General features: G+C 45.2%; 1 protein-coding gene across 3 annotated transcripts in view; it reads left to right on the forward strand.

The window, feature by feature from the left end:
* Positions 1-16074, forward strand: part of LOC111159759 (adenosine deaminase 2) — a 34406-nt gene extending 18332 nt beyond the window's left edge. For 2 of the 3 annotated variants that reach the window (XM_022522347.1, XM_022522349.1), the window contains 6 exons: positions 3-93; positions 1242-1350; positions 5502-5659; positions 6237-6439; positions 6678-6773; positions 15716-16074. In XM_022522347.1, coding sequence (XP_022378055.1) covers positions 3-93; positions 1242-1350; positions 5502-5659; positions 6237-6439; positions 6678-6773; positions 15716-15728 — 670 coding nt within the window. In that variant the 3' untranslated portion in view covers positions 15729-16074. Of the gene's footprint in view, positions 1-2; positions 94-1241; positions 1351-5501; positions 5660-6236; positions 6440-6677; positions 6774-9533; positions 9559-15715 lie in introns of those variants that run through there. The other variant, XM_022522348.1, reaches the window with a different exon arrangement.
* The last annotated feature ends 6378 nt before the right edge of the window (positions 16075-22452 follow it).

Below are 22452 nucleotides of genomic sequence, written 5' to 3' on the forward strand. Positions count from 1 at the left end.
AGATTCAAAAATGTGTCCTTCATCATGAAATCCATCCAAACGGCTATGATGCTTCGGGCCACATTCCCCAGGATGGTGGCAGGCTTTGACTTGGTAACGGACTGCACAACGAAGCTGTCTGAGAGCAGGGCCCAGCAGGGAGCTCTTCCCTAAGGCCTTGTCATCTCCCACGGAAGCCCTCTGTAGAGGCACAGGCCTGGCCAGAGTTTAGCACTGACTTTCTCTGGGGGCCTGTAGTCACAAGAGAAGGGGGAGCAGAAAGGGCCAGAAGGCTGAAAGGGGGAGTTGCAGAATAAGGAGAATTCAAGGAGGTTGGGCAGTAATGGTGGGTTTACTCCCATTCCCCTGCCCTCCGCCCTCTTTCTAGCCCATGTTGCCCACCCACGGCTGGCTCTTAAAACCATAGCACATGGCGGAGGAGTGTAGGGGGAAGCCTGGAAGCAGAGATGGGGCTAGCCCTGGGCAAAACTGTCCTCTGCCCCTCCACCAAATCAAAGCCATCGCCAGGTTCTGCCAACCAGGGCACACTTCCCAGACGACAACCCATTAAATCTTGTTAGGGAAGGTCAGCTAGTTTGAACGAACTGGCTGAAAGGTGCTCCTGACTCCCTCTTACAGAATCTGTGCATCTTACCTGAGTCTGTGCTTAAGGTCCTGTTTTCAGACCATCCAGAGCTCAGGAGTGGATTTCAAAGACTGATTTTGTTTGGACCCGGGATGCCCTCCTGGGATCCCTGGGGGTTGCTCAAAGAGTCTGGCCTCTCCTGAAAGGGGCAGAAGGCCCTCTCATCTCACCTCTTCCCTCTGCATGCAGCACAGACAACAGAGGCTGGGAAAGAGCACCTCTAGTATAGACCTTCCAGAACAGTCCCTACAAGGGCTGAAATGGACAAGCCCTAGAGGGAAATTAGGGTTGGAAGGGGGCTAGGTAGTTGTTCAAAGGGATCTACTCGTAAGTTCCAACTCTATTGCAAGCCTGCACTCCATTCTACTACATTGATTATCCGTATTTGGCTTATTGTAAAAATGTGTCCTTGTCTGCCCTCCCCACCCCCAACAAATTAAAATCAGCATTCCGAAGGAGATACGCTTGTTATCCTAAGGCGCACTTCCTCTTGGCACATAGCTACAAAGCCCTGGGGGTATGTGTGGTTTAGTTTGAGAAGCATAATTTTGTTGTAGTGACAGCTGAGGCACGGACCAAGCAGATGGCTCCATGTCCCCTCCTCTCTGTCCTGCAGGTGGGGCGTGAGGACACTGGCTATACCTTGTATGACTACAGGAAGGCTTTGATGATACCCACCTTGCAGGGCATTAAACTGCCTTACTTTTTCCATGCTGGAGAGACAGGTGAGCCATCTGAAGACAAGCAGAACAGAGGAGGTGATGGATAGGAGGGCTCCTCCTCATTCAAGAGAACTGATGGAATTCTGGGGCAGTATTGGTATTGTTGGTAGTCCTTTTGTGGCACTTGTCCATTTCATATGTGTTATTTCACTTAATCCTAATGGCAACTCCTGGAGAAGGAATAACAATGATAATAACAGTGTCTTCACATACATTCTTTCTTTCTTTTTTTATTTTTAAAGATTTATTTATTTATTTATTTATTTATTTATTTATTTGACAGAGATCACAAGCAGGCAGAGAGGCAGGCAGAGGGAGAAGGAGGGGAAGCAGGCTCTCTGCTGAGCAGAGCCCCGATGCGGGGCTTGATCCCAGAATCCTGGGATCATGACCTGAACCGAAGGCAGAGGCTTTAACCCACTGAGCCACCCAGGTGCCCCTATTTCTTTTTTCTTTTCTTAAAGATTTTATTTATTTATTTGACAGACCAAGATCACAAGTAGGCAGAGAGGCAGGCACAGAGAGAGGCAAAAGCAGGCTCCCCACTGAGCAGAGAAGCCAACACGGGGCTCGATCCCAGGACCCCAGGATCATGACCTGAGCCGAAGGCAGAGGCTTTAACCACTGAGCTACTTAGGCACCCCTTCTTTTCTTTCTTTCTTTCTTTTTTTTTTTTAAAGATTTTATTTATCTATTTGACAGAGAGAGTATGCAAGTAGGGAGAGCAGCAGGCAGAGGGGCAGGGAGAAGCAGTTCCCCTGAAGAGCAGGAAGCCCAATGCGGGGCTTGATCCCAGGACCCTGAGATCATGAACTGAGCCAAAGGCAGATGCTTAACCTACTGAGCCACCTAGGTGCCCCACATGTATTATTTCTAATTTTCACCCTGGTCCTGCTGGGAAGGTGTTTTTAATCCCTATTTTTATTTTATTTAAAAGATTTATTTATTTGGGTGGGAGAGGCAAAGGGAGAGGGAGAGAGAATCTCAAGCAGACTCCCTGCTGAATGCAGAGCTAGACAGCAGGCTCCATCTCAAGACCCTGGGATCATGACCCTGAGATCATGACCTGAGCTGAAATCAAGAGTAGGGTGCTTATCCAACTGAGCCACCCAGGCACCCTTCCCATTTTATGGGTGAAAAGCCCAAGTCTCCAAACACAGAGTGGTTGGTCCAAAGGCAAGGAGCTGGTCATTAGTGGAATTTAAATTTGAGCCCTTTCTGATGATCTCCATTTTATAATGAGCAAATTGTGCTTAAGAAATCAATGCACCTGTCCAAAGTCACACAGGAGTCTAGAACCAGGCCTGCACTAGCAGCTAGGAGGCTCTGCCCACACTTCTCAGTGCTGAACAGGAGACCCCACCCAGCTCAAGCCAGCCCACTGCTATTGTTTCTAAAATGCCATTAGCCTAGCCACAGCTTTGTTCCCCAAAGCTCACTCTACAGGCTCATGGGTCATCTCTGAGACCTTCCCATTTTACAGTCCTTAAAATATATAAACCCTAAGCAAAGGGAATCCCAGATCATGGCTGCAATTTCAGGTCAAAATGAAGACGTCAGGAGGAAAGCTTGCTGCTATGTCTCACCTGGTGTCCCTGAGTACCTTAGGCACCTGTCATCCTTAGATGTGAAGAGCAGTGGGGGCTTGAATTTCACAACCAGGCTCAACCCTTCGTTTATCACACCACCTCTCAGAGGAAGGGTCCGTGTGCATTAATCTCTTTTTCCCTGACATTTCAAGTCATTTTGGATCCAATTTAGATCAGAGTTGTAGGAGATTTGTAGAATTGTTTGTGGGGGATGCGATAAGGGCTAGGGGTTGTTAACCATGAAGAGCTTGTGGTCTAGTTGGGAAAACCATACTTACCTGTGTGAAATAATTTCAACAGTATGAAACACTGTACCAGGATCTAACCACATTCTAAGATGCACGGCCCTAAGAGAGGATTTTGCCAGGAGAAATACAGGGTATTAATACCCAAGAGTCATGTTCTTATTTTTAAAAAGGAAGAGGGGTGCCTGTGTGGCTCAGTTGGTTAAGCATCTGCCTTCAGCTCAGGTCATGATCCCAGAGTCCTGGGATTGAGCCCCATGTTGGGCTCCCCACTCAGCGGAGCCTGCTTCTCCCTCTCCCTCTGCCACTCCCCCTATTCATGTGTTCTCTTTTTCTCTCAAATAAATAAATAAAATCTTTCAAAAAAATAAAATAAAATGTAAGCGATCTGGGGTGCCTGGGTGGGTCAGTCAGTTAAGCACTTGCCTTTGGCTCAGGTCCCGATCGGATCGAGTCCTGCATCAGGCTCGCTGCTCAGTGGGCAGGGAGTCTGCTTCTCCCTTTCCCTCTTTTCTTCCCCTGGCTTATCCTCACTCTCTCACTCACTCTCTCTCAAATAAATAAATAAAATATTTATAAAAAAGGACTTATTGGGGTGCTTGGGTGTCTCAGTGGGTTAAAGCCTCTGCCTTTGGCTCAGGTTCATGATCCCAGGGTCCTGGGATTGAGCCCCGCAACAGCAGGGAGCCTGTTTCCTTCTCTCTCTGCCTGCCTCTCTGCCTACTTGTTATCTCTGTCAAATAAATAAATAAAATCTTTAAAAAAAGATTTATTTATTGGACAGAGAGAGAGATAAAGTGAGAGAGGGAACACAAGCAGGGGGAGTGGGAGAGGGAGAAGCAGGCTTCCCACCAAGCAAGGAGCCCGATGTGGGGCTCAATCCCAGGACCCTGTGATCATGACCCAAGCCAAAGGCAGCCACTCAACAGCTGAGCCACCCAGGCACCCCATCAAATAAATAAATAAATAAAATCTTAAATAAATAAATAGGAAGAGCTGTTTGAAAAGAAAGTTCTAGATAGGAAACCAGTGAAAATCTTCCCGAAACACATACCCTAACTAGCAGGGGGAATTCTGGGGTTTTATTCCTAACAGAAAAGTAGAATTTTCGGGGCACCTGGGTGGCTCAGTGGGTTAAAGCCCCTGTCTTCGGCTCGTGTCATGATCCCAGAGTCCCGGGATCGAGCCCCGAATCAGGCTCTCTGCTCGGCAGGGAGCCTGCTTCCCCCTCTCTCGCTGCCTGCCTCTCTGCCTACTTGTGATCTCTGTCTGTGAAATAAATAAGTAAAATCTTAAAAAAAATAAAAAATAATAAAAAAAAGAAAAGTAGAATTTTCATATTTTACATGTAGATCAGTTAGAATGCTTTTGGCTGACAGGAATGGAATATGCACATTTAATAGGTTTCGCAACAAGGTCATCTATTTTGGATCATCTGTTTTGGACCTCGAGATCATAATCTGAGCCAAAGGTAATCACTTAATCGACTGAGCCACCCAGGTGCCCTAAAGTCACCTATTATTTTACATAATAAGTGACCTCTGCTTTCCTCTTCAAATCCAGGGGTTCACTGTACTTAGTTGTCAGATAGTCAAGTTACATTTAGGTGTAACCAATTCAGTGAAGCAAGAGTCAAGATATTTGCTCCAGGGCATCTCTTTTATCAGGGAAGAAGGGCTCTCCACCAATTACCACCAATTACCTTCCAGGCCAGCATTAGGACTATCCTAGCTGCAAGGGAAGCCAGCAGAGTCAGGACCTGTAATTTTCACCCTCCAAAGAAAGCCCTGCGAGCAAGGAAGATACAGTGGGTCTGGCTGGTATATAGGCAGTACCTGCCACCACCTTGCTGGTCGTTGTGATCTTGTAGTCAATGTTGCAGTTCATATTGGTGAAGATACAAATTGAGTAAGACATACAAGTAATATTGAGTGTTTGCAACACATTATTGTAAAGATAATAAGCAAAGTTCCCAGGAAATCGCTCTGGAAACAAACAAATGGAAAGAAAGAAGATTGACTGTGGAGTCAGACAGACCAAGTTTCGAAACCCAGTTTTACTACTTAATTGAGTACGCCCCTTCAATTTATAAAGCCTGTTTAAGTTTCAACTTCCTCATCTGTTACATACATACATAAAATAAAGGCTTTTATTACCTTTTGTTAGCATCGTTACCAGGAAAATTGTGTGTGTGTGCGCGCGCGTGCGCTTGTGCACGCACGTGTGTGTGTTCTTTTTCTTGCTTGGGGATCAGAAGTGTTTATCTGAGTATGGTCTATGGGCCAGATCCATTTGACTGAAAACTATCCCTTTCCCCCAGACTGGCAGGGTACTTCCATAGATAGAAATCTTCTGGATGCTCTAATACTGAACTCTACCAGGATTGGCCATGGATTTGCTTTGACCAAACACCCCGCAGTCTGGGCTGACTCCTGGAAGAAGAACATCCCCATAGAAGTTTGTCCCATCTCCAACCAGGTATGCATGACCCATGAGACCAACCCTCCAATCTCAGCCTCTGTTCTGATTTCCCAAACTCTTTCCTGTATAATTTCTTGCTCCTCAGCTCACCTGTTTTCAGTATTCCTCCACTGTCTCACTCCGATTAGTAAGTTATTTAGGAATCGTTCCTTGCTTAACCCATTCATAACAATGAGGCAGCAGTGAGGGTGCCCAGTGGGGTGGAAGTTTGGGCAAAGCTATAGACAAAGCTAAAGGGACAGTGAGGAAGCCTAGTGAAGTGGGAGGGGCCATAGGATACTGCTGTTTCCACAGTTGCTTGGGGTTCTTGTGCACCTGTCTGTCTTCCTGTGTTCAGGAGAGCAGCTCTGAGCCAGACCAAGAGAGAGACCAAATGTTTGTGGTGGTAAAGAAACCTGGAAAAAATTAGGAAGAACACGAGGCCTGGCTCTATTTCTGTGTTGTGCCCAGAAGTCATTCCAGTGGTCAGGGATGATGAGGGTAAGAAAGGAGCTGGTTATCCTCAGGGTCTTGCCTCTCTTGGGACAACTCTTTTTATGGTCAAAGTTTGTCCTCCTTTGCCTCTTATTGGCAGGTTCTGAAACTGGTGTCTGACTTGAGAAATCACCCTGCTGCTGTTCTGATGGCCACTGGGTACCCCATGGTGATCAGCTCTGATGACCCAGCTGTCTTTGGTGCCAAAGGTTTATCCTATGATTTCTATGAGGCCTTCATGGGCATTGGGGGAATGGCAGCTGATCTGAGGACCCTTAAACAGCTGGCTATGAACTCTATCAAGTGAGTATCTTGTGTACTTCCCAGATCCCCAACTCGCTCTTCTGCCCTACGACTTGTGTTTATCTCTCTTAGAGTTTTGGGGAAGAAGTCTGGAAGGTTTTTAATGTTTTTTTTCTACATTGCCTCTGTTTCCTTATTGCTCTTGGACTGGGGAGAAAGGTGCTCTGCAAACATCTGAGACCCCCTCAGCTTTTCCCCAACCCTTTCTCTCCTGACCTGAGTGCCTTTTCTCTTGCAGGTTCAGCACCTTGTTGGATACTGAGAAAAAGGCTGCCATGAAAACCTGGGAGGAAAGATGGAATAAGTTTGTAGCCGACCTGGCTAGGAGGCCAAAGTGAGAAGATAGCCATTTATTACCCTGTTCCTCTGCTTCCCTCTGCAAGCTGTTTTCACCTTCTATCATTCATTCTTGAACCTACTCCAGTATAGTTTCTACCTCCATTTCTTTTTTATTTTATTTTATTTATTTGACCGGGGGTGGGGGGGAACACAAGCAGAGGGAGTAGGAGAGGGAGAAGCAGGCTTCCCTCTGAGTGGGGAACCCGATGTGGGACTCGATCCCAGGACCCCGGGATCATGACCTGAGCCGAAGGCAGACACTTAACGACTGAGCCACCCAGGTGCCCCTCTCCCTCCATTTCTTTATCAAAACTGACTTGTCATCAATGGTCTCTACATTGCTTGACCTCTCAGAAACATTCGAACAGTCTACCAAACTCATCTTTTTGAAATATTCTTTTCTCTCAACCTCAGTGACATCAGCTCTTTTGATTTCTCCTTTCTCTCTGGCAGTTGCTCTCAGGGTCCCTTTTCCAGATGCTCTTCTCTCTCAGATCTCTGTGTTGCGTTTCCTCGGGGCTTAGTTTTGCCTCTCCTCTGTTATGTCTCTGCTTCTCTCTTCTTCTCTCTCACTCTATAGTCTTTTCCTAGATAGTCTCATCCACTCCTTCGCTTTTAAATACCATTTATTTGCTGATGATTCCCAATATATTTATTCACTTGGAAGGTTCACAAGAATCTCAGAAACCTACTGTGTGCAATTCTGAACTCAGAATCTCTTCCCTTTCAACTTTTTCCTGGACTTTCTCATCTTGGTAAATGGGACCTCCTTCCATTCCACCCAGCTGCTCTATGTAGAATTTTTCAGTGAAATTCTTGATACTGCTTTCTCCACTTGGTCCCTACATCCAAATGTATCTTGAATCCTCCACGTCTCTCTATCTCTATTGCTATTGGCTGAGTTCAAGCCACTATCACTTCTTGTCTGAATTATAATAGCCTCTTAATTTATCTCTTCTTTCTTTTTTTTTTTGCCTTCTTCCTTTCAATTTTTGCAGAGCAATGACTTCTTTTTTTAAAGATTTTCTTTATTTATTTGACAGAGATAACAGGTAGGGAGAGAGGCAGGCAGAGAGAGAGGAGGAAGCAGGCTTCCTGCTGAGCAGAAAGCCTGCCGCAGGCTCCATCCCAGGACTCTGGGATCATGACCTGAGCCAAAGGCAGAGGCTTTAACCCACTGAGCCACCCAGGCCCCGCCAGAGCAATGACTTTTTAAAGATTAAATTAAATCAGCTTACTCCATTGCTTATAAGTCAGTGCACTTATGAAAACTCAAATGTTTCAGCAGGGCACATAGCTTCCTTTTTAACCTGAATCCCTTTCAGTATCATCCTACTCCAGTCCCCCTGATTGTACCAGATTCTGGCCATACTGGTCCTTTGTTTCTCAAATATTCTGAACTCTATGCTGCATCAGAGTCTTCTCCCATTCTCTCTGCCTGGGATATTCTTTCTTTCCACTTTGTCTAACTGACTCCTGCTCATCCTTCAGGGTTCACCTTTAATGTCACTGTCTCAGAAAAGTTTTCTAGACCCCTAACATATTAATATCTCTCAGGGCACCTTGCTTTTCCCCTTCATGACTCTTACCGTAATTTGTAATTATATATTTCTGTGTTTATAGTCTCCCTCCCTTAGACTGTAAACTCTGTGTAGGCAGGTACTAATGATTGTTTCATGCACACTGTGAACCCAGAGCCTAGCTCTGTGCCCCAAACCTGGTCAGTACTCAATAAAAGATAAGTTGAATGAAATGGATATAACTTGTAGGTATTGAGCTCGTTGCTTAAGCAGGAGGGAACAAAGCAAAGGCTCCCCTAAGAAAAGACCTCATGTGATCAAATGCTGGCACCTGGCCTGGTCTTCAGGAGAAGGAAGGCAAGAAGCCAGCCTTGTCTTTACTTGACTAAAGGAGGTGAAGGAGGATCGAAGAATTCCTTAGATGTTGCAGGGGGATTCAAATGTCTTCTCATCCATCACCCATCACCTGCACCTGAGCTAAAAGGCAGCAGCCCACTCTCTCTTCATGAGTGGTTTATCACTGTTTGGTTCACGACACTGGAAAGAGTCTTGCTGATTAGGGATCCTCAACCACAGGCTGGTATGCAGATGGTACAAGATGATCTTTAAGATCCTGTCTAATTCTGACAGTCTTTGATTTATTGCCTTAGCCAATCCCAGTAGATAGAATATAGGTCTCAACTCAGCTGACTTAAATTTAATAAATGGTGAAAGTGGAACGTAGCAGAATGGACTTCCATAGCAAGTTGTCATGACTGCAGAGATCTCCCAGGAGTGTAAGGTCTCTGGCCTGGACTTGGTGTGATCTCTGATTTGGCAAATTAAATCAGCTACTATTCTTGTCTTCATGCCTGGTTCAAGAGGCTGAGTCCTAACAGTGAACTAGAAACATCAACAGAACCAGATGCTAAGTTATGAAGATCTGGGAAACAGGTTGTAACCCCCTTGGAACTAAGTAATATTTCTGCCAGGAGTTGAGTCGTTAAATCTGATTTCACTTACTCCTTCTGTAGGACTTCCCAGAAGTTACCCTGACATATGTTTTTGGGGAAAACTCGTGTGTTAATTGAATTTTTGTAAATGAAATCATGCTGCACCTGGGGCCTTGCTACTTATTTAAAGGAAATCTGAAGCAAAGCCTTCTGTTAAACATATTTTGTAATTTGAATTATGTAGTCTTTATTTATTTATTTATTTATTGGAATAAGGGTAAATGGTTTTTCCTTCTTTGTCAGGTGAATTGTCTGGAAAAACGTAATGGCCAGGGACACCAAGAGTCCCTGACATGCCAGGCTTATTGTATAAGTCCCTATTATCTGGCCCCTGATGAATGCCCCGGTCCAGCCCCATCCTGGAACTTTTCATCAGCTGGCATAGCTCCCAGGGAAGGGCAGGGAGACTTCTCAAACTGAGGAAATGTTGTTGGAGATGCAAATCATCCTGTTTCCCAGCAGGTGAGAATTTGGGATCCAGCCTTAGGGAAAACCATGGAACATTTTTCTTTCTATCTTGAAATAATGTGAAACCTTCAGAAAAGTCACAAGAATAGTACAAAGAACTCTAACATACTCCTTGTCTAGGTTCCCCAATTATTGACATTTACAACATTTGCTATACCCTTCTCTCTGCATATATATCTGTATCTTTTTTTTTAAATTAACATATAATGTATTATTTGTTTCAGGGGTACAGGTCTGTGATTCATCAGTCTTACACAATTCATAGCACTGTCCCCATAGCACATACCCTCCCCAGTGTCCATCATACAGCCATCCCCTCCCTCCTAACCCCCCTCCCCTCCAGCAGCCCTCAGTTTGTTTCCTGAGATTAAGTCTCTTAAGGTTTGTCTCTGTATCTCTTTCAATGTCTGCATAATAGATCCTATTTTGTCTAGCCAATTGAGACCTAAGATAGCATTATGACCCATTACTTGTAAACACTGCCGTGCACATTTACCAAAGATGGTGTCATTCTCCTGTGTAATCACAGTATAACCACCCAAAATAGGAAATTAACATTGATAAGATAATACCATCCAGCCCAGGCCCTTCTGGGCATATTTCTTTTCTGGCCCAGAAAGATCTTAAAGACTGAACCCAGGATCACATATTACACTTAGTTATGCTCTCTCTTGTCTCTCTACTCTGGGACAGTTCATCAGTCTTTCCTTGTCTTTTGTGACCTTGACATTTTTGAAGAGTACAAACAATTATTTGGTAGAGTGTGTCTCATTTCACGTCTATGTAATGTTTCCTTCTGAAGAGATTCCAATTTATACATTTTCAGGGGAAAGGCCTCAGAAGGGACGCTTTGTCCTTAGTGCATTACATGGGGCGGGGGTGGGAGGTGGGGGGGCACATGGATCAGGGCCTGCTGGAGGCCGTCTGCACCAGCAAGCAACAAATAGTCGCTAAAATTTCAGCCTGTTGTGAAACCAACGGTGGTCTGAAATCGGTCTTTGTGGCATTTTTAATAACTTTTTTTTTTAAAGATTTTATTTATTTGACAGAGAGAGAACACAAGCAGTGGGAGTGGGAGAGGGAGAAGCAGGCTCCCCACCAATCAGGGAACTTCATGTGGGGCTCCATCCCAGGTCCCTGGGATCATGACCCGAACTAGGGGCAGACAATGACTGAGCCACCCAGGCTCCCCATAACTGTTTTTTTTTTTTTTTTTTTAATGTTAGCTCTATCTATCACTAGGGTCCATGGATTCTGATTCTATTCAATGGACTATACTTGAACACTATCATTTCTTTTAAGATGCTCACACTGTTCCACCTTAACTCTGTTAAGCTGGCTCCTGTGACTGATAAATTCTTAAAAATTTTTGAGAACCTCCTTATTTTTTGACAAAATTAAATATCCTAGGTTCATTTGTACTTTCCTCATCTCATACTGGACATGAGCTCTTCTCCAAAGAACTCTGGTTCCTTGGTTAGAAAACCTTGACCTGAGCATTAGATGTGCTGCTGTGTGTATACACATACATAAATGTAATTTATATATGTGCATATGTGACTATAACTTCTATTGTTAAAAAGAAAACCACACTCTCAAAATGATGTCACTTAGGGTAAGTTACCAAACTGGGGCCTAATACCTAACCTAACTGCATTTTCAACCCCCCCCCCACCCTGGAAATGTAAGTCTTAACTGGTCAGTCAGGAATTTTCTAATCAGTACCAGTAAGATAATCTACCACACAGGCCCTCTCCATCTCCCAAAGATGAGGTCATCCACCTAATAAGAGTCTATGCCCTTCACCCTAAGGGGAGATGACCTTGCCTGGACTTATATTTTCTTTTGCTAATAACTTCTTACCCCATCACCCCACTGTCTTTCCTTTTTTTTTTTTTTTTTAAGATTTAATTTATTTATTCGACAGAGACACAGACAGAGAGGGAACACAAGCAGGGGAAGCAGGAGAGGGAGAAGTAGGCTTCGGGCTGAGCAGGGAGCCTGATGTGGGGCTCCATCCCTGTATCCCAGGATCATGACCTAAGCCCAAGGCAGCTGCTTAACTACTGAGCCATTCAGGTGCCGTACCTTGCCCCCACCCCACCCCGTCACCCCCTTTCCTATGAAAACCTTCCATTTTATAGGGCTCCTCTACTTGCTAGTTGGGATACTGCCTGATTCTCGGAATCACTTAATAAAGCCAATTAGATCTTTGTATTTACTCAGTTGAATTTTTGTTTGTTAACCGTATATATTAGAACACATATATTTACACATATACATTAATATCTATTTCCAAATTTATCTATGTATATTAAAAAACCATGAGTTTGCAGGGTACCTGATTGACTCAGCTGGTGGAGCCTGTGACTCTTGATCTTGGGGTCGTGAATTCAAGCCCCATGTTGGACCTGGAGCTTACTTTAAAAAAGCAAACAAACATAAGTTTGCACCCGTATCTCCCATTCCATTCAATACCATGGGTTTATTCCAGCCTCAGCTCTTCCCATATCTAACTCTGTTCCCCAGCTGTGAGAAACCTGGCTCCTGCTACCTCCGATGCATCTTCCTAGTTCCTGATTCCCCAGGCATGTGATCCCTCCTTACCTCCCACTAACACCGCTTCCGCTGGCCCTGCAGGTCCCTCTGGTTCATGGGAAGGGAGGGGATGAACACAGGGAAGGGAAGGGAAATGAGGGGAAGGGGAGAGGAGGAGAAGGGAGGGGAGGAAAGGGAAAAAGATTTGGAAGAAGGAGAGAAGCAGGCAGGCTTTGTAGAGTTTGAAGAGATCTCTAGAAGGGAACAGATTCACTGGTGGTACTGAAGCTCTCCTTTCAGGGCCTTGCACATGCATGGACCTCTTCTAAGAGAACCCATGGAGTAGTAATTTAAAATACTTTTTCTTAAAAAAATACTTTTTCTTTTTCTTTTTTTTTTTTAAAGATTTTATTTATTTATTTGACAGAGAGCGATCACAAGTAGGCAGAGAGGGAGGCAGAGAGAGAGGAGGAACCAGGCTCTCTGCCAGGCAGAGAGCCTGATGTGGGGCTCGATCCCACAACCCTGGGGATCATGACCTGAGCCAAAGGCAGAGGCTTTAACCCACTGAGTCACCCAGGCACCCCAAAATACTTTTTCTTTAAGAGGGTCCTTCAAATATGTATAAGCCTCAGGGTTCCACAAAATCTGGATCTGGGTCTTGCTCTAGCTTAGCTCTTCATCTGGAAGAATCAGTTGGTTAAGTGTGCCTTAGGCTCGGGTCATAATTGCCAGGGCACTGGGATCGAGCCCCACGTCAGGGTCCCTGCTCAGTGGAGAGCCTGCTTCTCTCTCTCCCTCTGTGATCTCTCTCACAAATAAACAAACAAACGAACAAACAATTTTTTTTTTAAAGATTTTATTTATTTGACAGAGATCACAAGTAGACAGAGAGGCAGGCAGAGAGGAGGAAGCAGGCTCCCCGCTGAGCAGAGAGCCTGATGCCGTGCTCGATCCTAGGACCCCGGGATTGTGACCTGAGCCGAAAGCAGAGGCTTTAACCCACTGAGCCACCCAGGTGCCCCCAACAATTTAAAAAAAAAAAAAGGAAAACAAGGGGAATGTATGTTGGCTGATAAGACTAGCAAACTGGAGATAAGTGTTACAGGGTCTCCGCCTGGAAGGGATCCTGAAAGCTATGTAAATCATAGCCGCTTCTGGAAGAGCCACCCAAAGAATCAGGAAGATGTGCCTGCTTAATTTTTAAAGCTCACCAGAATAGGATTCTGTAAACTGCCTCAGCCACCCAGTCCAGAATCCCAGAATGTCCCTTTTCATAAGTTTGAGATTTTGTGTGACTGCTGGGATCCTTGCCTCTCCCAAGACTCCGTCATTGGAGGACTGGATATATAGAACTGTATCCACAGACCAACAGTAAGTTAGCATGCTGGCTTATAAATATTATTTCCCATACATAATATGTTCTTTACATAGCAGTTACCCTAAAAATGACTTAACCTTCTTGGTCCTTTCTTCTCTGTCCAGAAAGGGGGTAAATGGAGGGGGGGGCTGGCAGAGCTGTTGGGGTATCTGGGAGCCCGGTGGGGACAGGGAGCAGTTTCCAGCTGGCTTTCCGGGGATGGGGGCCACATCTTGAGTACTCAATGCTTACATGTAATGGTGCGCAGGGTGGGGGACCAGAGCTGCTGAGTTTCGGGGTATCCCAGCTTTCAGCCAAAAACCTTTTCCTCCTCCACCTTCAGGGTGGCCTGGATCCAATCCAAAGGGACCTTGCCTGGGGACTGGCCAGAGATCATACGTAAGGCAGATGAGGTCTGTCCTGGTCCAGCCAGATCTTCCCAGGGTTAAGGCCCTTCTGGGGCAGGGAAGGGTAGAAGACTGGAATTTTTAGAGTCATAGCATACTGGAGCTGGGAGCGGCCTAAAGATCATCTTATCTAATTCTGTGTTAACAGAGGACTCACTTAAGGCCCAGAGAGGGTAAACAACTCTCTCAAGGTCACACAGTAGGTAACAGCAGGTTTCCAGAGTCTTAGGTAGGGGTTCATACTACAACACAGGGCTGTTCTCTCTTCTTGTCTGAAGCACCTCTCAGTAACAGGTTTCCAGAAACTCCTGGCAGGCCTAGGTCAGTTCTCGGCTCAGAGGATGGAGTTGGGCTACTGCAGCCTCCAACTCACTCTCAGACAAACTCTCCACCGTTCCCCTTGCTTGATGAGGACAGAACCAGTAGCCCTACTGGGAGCAGTGATCTTCCTCCTGGGACAGGCTGACCCCTCTTGTGACCCCTGGCTCTCCTTTGGCAGAGTTCCAGTCCCGGAAACCTGCTCAATTTCCTGTCCCCCACCAGGAGGAATGGATCCTTGGAGTCTAGGGCCTTCTCTTTGTCCAGGGTTTGTCCAGGGTCCCTGGGAAGGCAGAACTCAGGTCCCGGGAATCTCCGCCAGCCCCCACCCCCACCGCCCCCCAGCTTGCAGACAGCTGTGGTCCTCGGAGGTCCCCATGACTGCCATTTAGTGGGAAATGGCCCAAGACAGAAGCATGTGGAAAGCAAATGGCGATTAGTGTGAGACTGAGGAGGGTAAGAAGGACCTTTCCTGGCGGGAGCCTAGTCCTCTTCCCCTGTGGCAAGGGGCAGGCGGACTGCGGCGTGCTGCTGACCCCTGGTGGCCACTTGCGGGACCACAGAAATGTCTCCCACAGCTCCATTCTCTTTTTGGTTCCCTTATCCTCTGCTGTCGCCTCCTGTCACTGCTGGGAGTAACACTTAAGACAATAAGTAACATTTAATAATAATACTTTCTGATTGTAAAACATGCTTGTAGTAGCGAATCTGTAAACTCCAAAAAGTATAGATGAAACATAAATATTGGGGCACCTGACTGGTTCAGTCAGAGGAGTGTGGATCCTTGATTTCTGGGTTCTGGGTTTGATCCCCAAGTGGGGTGTAGAGATTACTTAAATAAATGAAACTATTTTTTAAAAGATTTTATTTATTTATTTGACAGAGGGAGAGAGAGAGTACCAGCAGGCAGAGCAGCAGGCAGAGGGAGAGAGAGAAGCAGGTTCCCTGTGGAGCAAGGAGCCTGATGTGGGGCTGGATCTCAGGACCCTGAGATCATAACCTGAGCCAAAGGCAGCCACTTAACCCACTGAGCCACACAGGTAGCCCTACAGTTACTATTGCTCCATTCCCTACCCACAGTATAATAGTCCTCAAGGTCTCATTCCAGTTCCCTTCTTCTGCCTTACCTCTTGCCACTACCTTCCTCATATGCTTTGCTTTTAGCTGCCTCATCTTCCCCTCCTAGGTAGAAAGGTCTGCTCTTGACTTTGGGCCATCCTGTATGTACAAATTTAGAGCACATAGTATAGGATGAGGGGGTACTGCCATAATAATTTTTAAATTGTATTATATTTATTTATTTATTAAAAATATTTTATTTCTTTATTTGACAGAGAGAGAGAGTGAGCACAAGCAAGGGGAGCAGCAGAGTGAGAGGGAGAAGCAGGCTCTCCACTGATCAGGGAGCCCCAAGCGGGGCTCTATCCCAGGACCATGACCCGAGCCGAAGGCAGAGGCCCAACCAATTGAGCCTCCCAGGCGCCCCTAAATTTTATTGTATTTAAAATAAAAATTTTGAATAGGTATACAATCATATTTTTAAAAAGAAAAAAATATGTGAAAAGAACAGATTGGAAAGTCTTATGTCCATACCAACTTCACCCCATCCTCTTTCGCACCCCAACTATTTTTCCCACAATACTTAGTAGTTTCTCATGTTTCTTCGTGCAAAATAAACAAGTGCAAATATGAATGTTCTGTTTTCCCTTTTCTGATACAAAAGACAGCATATTATGCATACTGTTCTGGACTTTGCTTTTTTATTTAACAGTATGCTCTGGGAATCTTTTCCATTTTGGGTTATAGAGAGTACTTCCTTTTTCTAACTCAGTGTTTCATTGTGGTAACATGCCATAGTTAACAAAGCCCCAACAAGTTGGCATCTGGATAGCTTTCAAATATCCTTTATTATAAACACTGTGCAATAGAGTAAGTACCTGTTTTATTTGATGAATGAAGAAGAGGCCAAGTACCAAGAGCCTTGCAGGCACTTCCCTGAGTTTATAGACTTGTGTCTTTCTGGATTCCTCCATGACGGCAGCTCAGGTGAGGCCCAGAGAAGGTGCTGTCATCACCCGTGCACTGGCTGATGGGAAGCAGGGTCTTGCTTTATAGGTCACAGGCCTGGTCCACATAGATTAGAAATAGAAATGGAAAAAAAGAAAAATGTGCCAATGAGATTTTTAAGGAACAATAAGGAATCACTTTCTTTACCTTTTCATTTTCTCTTCTTTCTTTCCTCCTTCCTTCCTTTCTTCTTTCTTTCTCTTTAAGATTTATTTCTTTATTTGAGAGAGAGAGAGAGAGAGAATGCCAGTGGGGAGGGGCAGAGGGAGAGGGGGAGAGAATTTGGAGCAGCCTCCTCACTGAGCCCAGAGCCTGACATGGGGCTCGAGCTCAGGACCCTGAGATCATAACCTGAGCCAAAACTAAGAGTCCCACGCTCAACCGACTGTGCTCCAATTTTCTTTTCTATCAGACACAATTTTCTGTAGTACATAAGGGACTTTTGCAACACTGTCTGTTCTGTAAAAGGGGTGGAGAGCTTGAGGAGTTGATGCCTTCTAGACTGTGAACTCTGGTAATGGCCTTTTCCTGAAACTCTTCCTTTGCTTCCTTCAATTATCTCCTGATGCTTGGAGCTCATCTAAGTTTCCAGACCTCATTCAGAAAAGCCCTGCCCTCCTTTACTCTTGAATAACTCACCTTGAGCAGAGAACAGAGTGCTGGCACTCTAGCTCTAGTTCTGCCTCTATTCCCATCTCCTGTGTATGTGTGTGTGTGTGTGTGTGTGTGTGTGTGTGTGTGTGTTCGCAAGCATTGTCACTAGAGGGGCTGGGCTGGGTGTTTTCTTAGGAACCTTTCTGGCTCTGATATTCTCTTCATTGCTCTTAAGGAAAAGTTAACACTATAGGGAGAAACCACAGTCTATAGGAAGGCAATGGGAACAACGGATAAAGGGGAAGGTTTGAAAAATCAAACCCTGAGGTGCCTGGGTGGCTCAGTGGGTTAAAGCCTCTGCCTTCGGCTCAGGTCATGATCCCAGGGTCCTGGGATCGAGCCCTGCACTGGGCTCTCTGTTCAGCAGGGAGCCTGCTTCCCCCCGCTCCCCTGCCTCCCCCGCCCCTGGCTCTCTGCCTACTTGTGATCTCTCTCTCTGTCAAATAAATAAATAAGTAAAATCTTTTTTTTTTTAAGATTTTATTTATTTATTTGACAGAGAGAGAGAGAGACAGCGAGAGAAGGAACACAAGCAGGGGGAGTGGGAGAGGGAGAAGCAGGCTTCCCACCAAGCGGGGAGCCTGATGCGGGGCTCGATCCCAGGACCCTGGGATCATGACCTGAGCCAAAGGCAGATTCTCAATGACTGAGCCACCCAGGCACCCCAATAAATAAAATCATAAAAAAAAAAACCCAAGCCCTGAGTTAATCTTGGAAAGAAACCTGGTGAGGGCAAGTTGGGTGACCATAGGACCTGGTGGTCTCAGATGAAGGCCTACTCCTTCTCTTCTGCTCTGCTTCAGGAGTCATATGGCAGAGACTGATGTTATCCCGTGGTCTATGTTACCCCTTTATCCTTAGAAATAAAGATTTCTTTTTTAAATAAATAATAAATAAACTATTGGGACTACATAAAAATAAAAAGCTTCTGCTGAGCAAAGAAAATTAGAATCAACAAAACTAAAGGCAACCTACTGAGTGGGAGAAGGTATTTGTAAATGACATATCTGATAAAGGCTTAGTATCCAAAATATTAAAGAACTTATACAACTCAACACCAAAACCCCAAATAATCCCATTAAAAATGGGCAGGAGATGTGAACCAACCTCCAGAAGAAGACATCCAGATGGCCAACAGACACATGAAAAGATGATCAATATTTCTCATCATCAGGGAAATGCAGATCAATACTACAATATCACCTCACACCTGTCAGAATGAGTAAAATTAACAACACAAGAAATAAGTGTTGGTAAGGATGTGGAGAAAAAGGAACCCTTGTGCACTGTTGGTGGGAATGCAAACTGGTGCAGCCACTGTGGAAAACAGTACAGAGAGGGACACCCAGGTGGCTCAGTTGGGTTAAGCATCTGCCTTTGGCTCAGGTCATGATGCTGACCTGATTAAAAATATTTATTTTATTTTTTTAAAAAAATATTTATTTATTTATTTATTTATTTATTTTTGAGAGCTTGAGAGATAGTGAGAAAGAGCACAAACAGGGTAGGAGGGAGAAGCAGGCTCCTGGCTGAGCCTGGAACTGGAGGTAGAGCTTGATCCCAGGGCTCTGTGATCATGACCTGAGCTGAAGGCAGACGCTTAACTGACTGAGCCACCCAACAATAGTTCATTTTTGTTCTTGTTTCCCTTGCCCCAAAAGACCTATCTAGAAAAATATTGCTTCTACTGATGTCAGAGAAATTACTGCCTACACTTTCTTCTAGGATTTTTATGGTTTCAGATCTTACATTTAGGTCTTTAATCCATTTTGAGTTGATTTTTGTATATAGTGTAAGAAAATGGTCCAGTTTTGGGGGAACTGGGTGGCTCAGTAGGTTAAATGTCTGCCTTTGACTCAGGTCATGATCCCAGTGTCCTGGGATTGAGCCCCACCAAGGGCTCTCCACTCAGTGGGGAGCCTACTTCTCCCTCTCCCTCTGCCTGCTGCTCTGCCTAGTTGTGGTCTCTGTCAAATAAATAAAATTTAAAAAAAGAAAGAAAATGGTCCATTTTCATTTTTTGCTTGTTGCTGTCCAGTTTCCCCAGCACCATTTGTTGAAGAGATTTTCTTTTTCCCGTTGGATAGTCTTTCCTGCTTTATCAAAGATTAATTGACCATGTAATTGTGAGTTTATGTCTGGACTGTCTATTCTGTCCCATTGTGTCTACTTTTGTGCCAGTACCATACTGTTTTGGTTACTGCAGCTTTGTAGTATATCTTGAAATCTGAGACTTTGATACTTCCTGGTTTATTCTCTTTCCAGATCGCTTTGGCTATTCAGGATCAGAGTCTAGGGATTAAGCTCTGCTTTGGGCTCCCTGCTCAGCAGGGGTCTGCTTCTCCCTCTGTCCTTCATCCTGCTCATGCTCTCTCTTGCTCTCTTTCAAATAAGTAAATAAAATATATTTAAAAAAAATTTTATTTATTTGACAGAGAGAGCATAAGCAGAGGGAGAAGCAGCCAGAGGGAGAGGGAAAAGCAGACTTCCCACTGAGCAAGGAGCCTGATACAGGGCTTGATCCCGGGACTCTGGGATGTGACCTGAGCCAAAAGGAGACCCTCAACCGACTGAGCCACTCAGGCACCCCTTGGTGGAGTCTTTAGTGTTTCCTGTATATAGTATCATATCATCTGCATATAGCAAAAGTTTTACTTTTCTTCTTACCGATTTGGATACCTTTTATTTCTTTTTGTCATCTATTTGCTGTGGCTAGGACTTCCAGTACTACATTGAATGAAAGTGGTAAGTGGACATTCTTGTCTTGTTCCTGATCTTAGGGGAAAATCTCTCATTTTTTCACATTGTGAATGATGTTCACTGTGGGTTTTTCATATATGGTTTTTTTTATGTTGTGGTATGGTCCCTCTAAACCTACTTTGTTGAAAGTTTTAGCATGAATAGATGTGGTACTTTGTCAAATGTTTTTTCTGCATCTCTTGAAATGTCATATGTTTTTTATCCTTTCTCTTATCAACATGAATGCACTTGCAAACATCAAACCACCCTCCCATCCCAAGAATAAATCCAACTCAACTGTGGCGAGTGAGTTTTTTAAAGTATTGTTGGATTCAATTTGCTAGTATTTTGTTGAGGAGTTTCACATCTATAGTCATCAGGGATATTGGCATGTAGTCCTGTCCTTTCCTTTCCTTTCTCTCCCCTTTCCCTTCTTTCTTTTTTTCTTTCTTTTTTTCTGTAGTGTCTCTATCTGATTTTGGTATCAGGATAATACTGGCCTCTTAGAATAAATTTGGAAGCTATCCTTCCTCTTCTATTTTTTGGAATATTTTGAGAAATCTGGCAAATATATTTATGGCCATTACTTTAAATCATCTATCAGGCATATTACTTACCTTTGTTTCTTTTAGTTCTCTTGTGATTTTGTCCTGTTCTTTCCTTTGGGACATATTCCTCTGTTTCCTCATTTTATCTAACTCTCTGTGTCTGTTTCTGTGTGTTAGGAAATTCAGCTATGTCTTCTGCTCTTGGAAGTAGTGGCCTTGTGAAGAAGTCTTATGTTCATAAACTGGCACTTCAGGGGTGTTTCCTGTGTGTGTTGTGTGTACCCTGCTGTGTGGCTCAGACACATTTTTTTTTTTAAGATTTTATTTATTTATTTGACAGAGATCACAAGTAGTCAGAGAGGCAGGCAGAGAGAGAGGAAGGGAAGCAGACTCCCTGCTGAGCAGAGAGCCCGATGTGGGGCTTGATCCCAGGACTCTGGAATCATGAGCTGAGCTGAAGGCAGAGGCTTTAACCCACTGAGCCACCCAGGCACCCCTGGCTCAGACACATTTGCCTTCAGTCCAGTCATCTGCTATGGCTCTGTTCACCTGTTGTGGGCTGGGTTTGGTCCCTGTGTTGTTAGTGGGCCAGTCCAGGGCCATCCTGGACTTGAGTTAGGTCAGACCAGACATTTGCCAGAGCTGTTGGTGTTCTCTCGGTGTTGTCCTCTGAGAAGCTTTCCTTGGTGGGCATGTCCTGCAGTCAGACTAGATGTCTGCCCCAACCCGCTGCTGGGCTACAAACTGGTGTGTGTGTGGTTTTCTTCCTCTTCCCTCAGGTAGTGGTCATTTTGGGGTGGTGCTGGCCCTGTTGGGGCTGCTTGTACACTGCTGCGCTTGTGGTGCCACTTTGGACAGACTCCTGTCAAGGGTGTGTTGGAGGGGACAGCTCTGCAGGAAAATGTAGGGACCAGGCATGTGGTGTCAGTGAGGTCCTAGCCAGTCAGCTGCTGGAGGGGACCTGTAGCCGCTGAGGAAAACTCCTGCTTAGGCTAGGTTGGTGGGGGTGGGTCTGTAGAAGAGGATAGGGGTACATTAGCAAGTTAGATAGAGAATGTTGGCCCTGCACTGGTTCCCACAGGTGTCCCTGTGTCTAGGCTGAGGTAGGGGAAGGAAATGGTGTCTGCCAGCTCTTTTATCCTGGGAGGGGTCTCCCAGCAATCCCTGCTCCTCCAGCACACACTCTGAGGTCAGTAAATATATCTTCCCATAAACTCCAGGCATTTTTCAAACTGCTGCTTCTATGCTGCCTCTCAGTGGGGCTGTTTGTTGTACTGTCTCTTAAGAGCAAGGGGTCTACCCTCCTGGCTCTTCTAGAGCCAAACCCATGGAGTTTTAGTGTTCAGGTGTTAAGCCCCCCTGAGTGTTTGGGCCCCTCTTGTTTTCAAGGACAAGGGTTATGAAGATTCATGTTCCCCATGTTGGCCCCCTGTGCCTGGGAAGCCCGGCTTAGGGATCTGCTCCTCTTCCTTCGGTGCCTGTTGCGTCCCTCCCTCCTGCAGATGGTCCCTGGGTCCATTTATCTCTTGACCGTGTCTCTACCCTTCTTATTCTCTTTGATGTGCCTTCTTCTCTGCTGTGGGGAGTATATTCTGCCAGCCTTCTTGTTGTTTTCTGGGTTATTTATGCTGATATGGATGTTATCTGGTTGTGTCCACTGAAGGAAGTGAGCCCAGGAGTATTCTTTAACATGTTCCTCTGGCCGGCGTATTTCCTGCAAATTGGTAGTTGGAATTAGAGTCTTTTTAAAGTAATCTCTACACGTAATGTGGGGCTTCAACCCCGACCCCAAGATCAAGAGTCACATGCACTACTGACTGAGCCAGAGAGGCACTCAAGAGTCAGAGACCCGAACTCAGAGTCTTTTTTTTTTATAATTTTTTTTTTAAGATTTTTATTTATTTATTTGACAGACAGAGATCACAGGTAGGCAGAGAGGCAGGCAGAGAGAGGAAGGGAAGCAGGCTCCCTGCTGAGCAGAGAGCCGGATGTGGGGCTCGATCCCAGGACCCTGGGATCATGACCTGAGCCGAAGGCAGAGGCTTTAAACCACTGAGCCACCC

Source organism: Enhydra lutris, unplaced genomic scaffold (genome assembly GCF_002288905.1).
Source record: "Enhydra lutris kenyoni isolate GAN:26980312 unplaced genomic scaffold, ASM228890v2 scaffoldscaffold69, whole genome shotgun sequence".
Taxonomy (NCBI): Eukaryota; Metazoa; Chordata; class Mammalia; order Carnivora; family Mustelidae; genus Enhydra; species Enhydra lutris.